We start from the raw sequence: 5,249 nt of genomic DNA on the forward strand, positions 1-5,249 counted from the left end.
TGAAAGCAATAAAGGTATCATTGACTTTACTTTTTTTTTTTTTTTTTTTTTTTTAACGAAATCTAGGTATCATGTACAACTTTTACTATCCAGTTTCTATGAAAATTCAATTCGCATATTGAAGATAAAGCTTTGTTTTTGGATCTATGGATTGTACCTCACTCTAGGGCCACACTTTTAATAGGACTTGTTTTTAAATTTGCCTTTGCCTTTTTTTTTTTTTTTTTGTCAAATTATTTTGTGTTCAAATTATTTTTATTTGAGAAACTCTTTACTTTGTGATGGTATATGAATTTGTTTTGTATAATTGTACTTTCAATTGAGAAACCTTTACAAGGGTGATATTGTTTCTCTTTCCAATATATAGCCTTTACGTAAAGAAGGAAGAAATCGGCGGGAGTGGAACTACACATGGCCAAACAAATTGTTAGATATTCTACCGAAGATCAAGAAAATCAAGAAAATAAAAAGGGATTACATAGATCCTGGTCTCATCTTCCACCTGAGCTTCTATGTTTAGTTTCCTCATATCTTTTAGCTGGGGACTTTACAACCTTTCGTGTTATATGCAAATCATGGCGATCAAGCACTTCTCTTCCTCGACCAGCGGTCTCAACCTTAACTGATTCTCCATGGTCTCTATCTCCATGTTTAATGTCCGTTGGCTTGCATAAATGCACATTCTTTCACCCTGCATACCAAAAGCATGATGCATGTGAGATCGACATTCCAGAATTATTGGATGCACGTATTCGCTTCTCAAAGTATGGTTGGTTGCTCTTGACTGGATTTGGTCATGACAATTTTAGTGTCTTTTTCTTCAATCCTTTCACAAAGGAAAAAGTAGAACTCCCTAAATACACAAAAAGAGAATCATTCGTTACCATGAGTTTTTCTTCTCCGCCTACTTCTTCTGACTGTTTTGTTATTGGAATTTGTGGGTGGGATGATTTTGGGTTCATTAAACGTGGAGAAAAACGTTGGACTTCCCATACAATTATTAAAAGGCCAGAATTTACGCCATCAACATATTGCAATCCAATCTTACACAAAGGATTGTGCTATTGTTTGGGTGAGAATGGAGGATTAGGAGTATTTGATCCAAACGACAACCCAAGTAATTGGATTATTTATCATAATGATAAAATTCCCCTTATTCAAGAAAAGCTTGATTCAGTTCATCGAAGTTACTTGGTGGAAAGTGATGAAGGGAAGCTTTTAGCAATATTCATGGTTGAGGAGGGTGACACTAGGACACCAATTCATGTTTTTGAACTACCTAAGTTACAAGTAAATAAAACCATGATGAAACCTTGCAAGATTGTCTGTCGTATTGTGAGAAGTTTGGGAAATAGAATCCTATATATCAGTCTTGGAGGGTCTTTCTTAGAACCTGTTGTGCCAAGAGGATTGGGTAACAAGATTTACTTGCCAATTATCCAAGACAAGAAAAACATATACTACTCTCTCAGTACTGGCAAGTATTGTTCCATATTTGATGATTATTCTACCAAAAACATTCATAATGTACAGGAACCGAGAAATTGCTGTTGGATTCAGGGTGGGCCAAAATTGACTTTAAACAAAGACTTTGAATGGTGATTAAGAGAATTCCTCTCTCTCACGCTAGAGATTTATAATTGATTATAGAGAATTAATAGACTGAGATGTACTAGTGTTACTTCTCTTTTTTACTTCCCTGTTGTTTTAACCCAAGTTCTTTTAGTTATCGAAATTATTTCTCTTATTTGGAGTTCTGGACAAAATCTATAGTGGTTAATGTTAAGGTGTTGACTTTTGATTTTATCAAAACTAGCTTTTTAACCCGCACTATGTGCGGGAACCTTTTTATTTACATTTATTAGAAAAGAATTTTTTTAATAATATTTAAATACACTTTTACCACGTACTAAACACCCAACACATATCTCCATTTATAAATCTAATTACAAACACCATAGGCAGATACCAAAAACTAATTTAACCCAAATCTAATACAAATACTCAAATCAAAATTTATTTTAAACCCATTAAAACCAAATCTAACTCAAATATCTAAATCTAAAACAATCCAACCAAGTGCATTTGAAGATGCTAATTCAGCATCAGCTCATTTCATATCTCAGTTGTTCTTTTTGTTCTTGCTCCCTTCCAATCGGTCAAATATCGTTTCCCCTTTTTATTTTCCACCTATCATGTCCCTTTTGTGAGGAATAAATATAGACCTTTGTAGATTCCGTTCAACCCCAACATTTATATACTGCACAAAGTAAATGTATCTTAGAAGCTTGATAAGAAACTTAAAAAAAAAAAAAAAATCATAAATACATATAAACCACAAATTTTCTCATTAATTTTAGACACATATTCTCCATACTCTATCCATTCAATAGATGGTTATGTATGAGGAGACAATGAACTTAACACACTCATTTATGTTTTTTGTAGGTATACTATCTATCAAATAGAATGAAAGAGAAAGCAAAATTAAACAAAAAACCAATTCTAGAGAACAAACAACATTGATTATTAAGCATATAACATGGGGAAAAAATTAATTATGGAAAAATATGTAAAATCCTTTAATTATAGGTATAGAATCAAAGAATTATAAATAATTTCTATTAGTATGGTACTACAATTTTCACTTATTGCTTAAACCTACTACTATCATAATCTAATAATATAAACATGATATGATAAAACTTCTAAGATAACTCTATAAAATAGCTAAACAAAATCATAATATCATAAAATTTTTAGTAATAAGTTAGTCTCATTCCTCTTCAAAGATTTTTCTTATTCAAAGTTAGGATTCTAATCACACCATTCAATCCATTATATAATTCAGTCTTCGATATATGTTGGTTCAACCTCACCCACATAAATAGATTTCCTTCTATACGTGTGTATGCACCAACATGTAATTGTTGAAATAGTCAACCACCATAAACCAAAGTATGTCTCTCATCTTCACATTCGCTATAACCTTTCTATCATCCATATTTAACTAAAGAGAAAAATTACATTAAATGTCAATTTATAAATTAAAAAAATACGTATAGTATGAAAATCTATTGAAACATGGTTTAGTCAAACTTAAAACTATACATATGTATTTGTTTTGTAGGAAAAAATGCTAGAGACCACAAACCATATATATATATATAACTCGGTTTGGACTTAAATTTAGTAGTTATAGAAATATAACTAATAGAAACTCAAATTTCGCAAAACTAAGACTATATGTAATCTTAGAGGCAGACTGAATTGTAAAACTATACAAACACAAATAAGCCAAATTTGCTACAAAGCATAGCCTAAAAAAGAAGAAAAAAGAGAACTCTAACAATCTATTTGGCTATTGGGAAAAGGTGGGAAAAAAATTAATGAAATCATAACAATTTTACAGGTCAATTTGCTTTGAGAACAAAACAGCACTAATGAGTTAATTGTGTTTTAGAATGAAAGAAAAGTTCTTTTCTTCATATTAAAAATTTTGCAGTAATTTTTTCTGCATAAGTATTGGATTTATTCATGTGTGCCGTGATTAATACATGTGATATATTGTTTTTTATTGAATTAGAACTTGATTCATAAAAGGCCATGATTATCTTATGTTTGTCATGGTGCTGCATGTCCATATCATTGACTTGGATAAACATATAAAAGTTGATGCGCTCATAGCATAAGAGCGTCTATATCAATAATCTTTATCAATGCTGAAAAACAGAGAAATCCTTAAAATTTACACGGTAACCTTCCCAAAGGAACAACATGCCCATATATATATATATATATATATATATAAATGGATTCCAAAAACGTTAATCAAAACAAATCCAAACTACTAATCAACCAAAACTAAGTCATTCTCCGCAAGTTATTTGTCTGCTAGTGATTTCAATCAACATTCCTATTTAATTGTTCCTATTCCCAGAACAAACTAATTGAAAAAAAAAAAAATAATAATAAAATTGACAAATTGACAATCAAAATCAAATAAAAAAAATCAAACTTCTTCAATCTCCGACTCGCTGTTTTTCTGTCCTTTAAATGGTATCTAAGAGTGTAGTTTAAGGGGAAAAAGAAAAAAAGGAAGACAGATATTGATTCAAAATCAATTCAATTAAATACCCACACCTAATACTAAATCAACTCAAACGTTTAAAGCAATATTTAAAAAAAAAAAAATTACCGATAAAGATTTCTGCTCTTTCCGAATAAGAACTCTTGTTCTCTCTTATTTCTCTGTTTTTGCCCTCTCCAGACCTAAATCATATATAACCCCAAATTTCAAAAAATAAAATCAAAACCTAATGTAACCCAAATACCTAAATTAAAATCAATCCAACCAAATTTCTCAAAACTAATTCATATTTCATACCCATACCCAGATCTAAGAAAGAATGAAAAAAAAAAAAAAAAAAACTTACCGGTGGTAGTTCTCTCAACGTCTGTCTTGTTCTCATCTTTGAATCGCAAGGTTTATTTTTCCCTCCTTCTCTATCTTTGTATCGTAAGCATCGGTGTTAAGAAAATCAAAAGGAAGCGAAAGGAGAGAGTATCCGAAAGAGGAGAAACGGAAGTTAGAGCGTTTTAGGGTATGCGTTTTTAATTTTTTTTTAATAGGCAGCTTGGTGTTTTTATAGATACACGTTTGATGAAAGTGTGTCTTCTAAATGCACCGTACGGTTTTTTAAATGGGAAACTATATACGTGGCAGCATTTTGAGGGGGCATTTTTCCTAACGTGTCAGCACCTCCTTAAAGGCTTCTGCTATTATATATAGTATTAGATATTCTTAAAGTGATATTTCTTACCTAGATAAAAATGTGTTTTGCATTGACTTTGTACAGATTATTAGACTTTACAGAAAATAATTCATCACCCAAAAAAAAAAAAAAAAAACCCTCTTGAATTTTTGAAAATTTTCTTTAAATATGGACCAACAAATGACAACATTTGATCATTAGTTATGCCATTTGAAATTTTAAAACTTTGTAAAATACTAAGCCAATGATCTCCCAACATTTTTTTCCTTCTTTTTATGTACTTTGAAAAGTTGAACATCTTATCCAAAACGATAAGATTTAAATAAAATTTACCTCAAACTTATCCAAATTGAAAGAAAAATATTATTAGATTTGATTTGGTTGGGATAGTGATAACAAATATCACCATCTTGTTCTTCTTTTCTTTTATTTTTTTCTTTTTATTAAGAATCCGCCATCTTGTTCTTAACTAGG

At 30.4% G+C, this 5,249-nt stretch overlaps 1 protein-coding gene and 1 long non-coding RNA gene across 2 annotated transcripts; one reads left to right on the top strand and one right to left on the bottom strand.

The window, feature by feature from the left end:
- The first annotated feature begins 411 nt into the window (after positions 1-411).
- Positions 412-1,602, top strand: LOC115985232 (F-box/kelch-repeat protein At1g57790-like). Its single transcript, XM_031108199.1, has one exon. The coding sequence runs from the start codon at positions 412-414 to the stop codon at positions 1,600-1,602; it is 1,191 nt and encodes a 396-aa protein (XP_030964059.1).
- Positions 1,603-1,907: 305 nt separating this feature from the next.
- Positions 1,908-4,628, bottom strand: LOC115987328. The gene is made up of 3 exons (XR_004091049.1): positions 4,437-4,628; positions 4,199-4,272; positions 1,908-2,260 (listed from the first exon to the last, which is right to left on the bottom strand). It is a non-coding gene; the product is annotated as an uncharacterized LOC115987328 (long non-coding RNA).
- Between the last annotated feature and the right edge of the window lie 621 nt (positions 4,629-5,249).

Source organism: Quercus lobata, chromosome 4 (assembly GCF_001633185.2).
Source record: "Quercus lobata isolate SW786 chromosome 4, ValleyOak3.0 Primary Assembly, whole genome shotgun sequence".
Lineage (NCBI taxonomy): Eukaryota > Viridiplantae > Streptophyta > Magnoliopsida > Fagales > Fagaceae > Quercus > Quercus lobata.

Excerpts from the sequence above, each read along its gene's own strand:
- LOC115985232 (XM_031108199.1), top strand. The coding sequence starts at position 412 with ATGGCCAAACAAATTGTTAGATATTCTACCGAAGATCAAGAAAATCAA.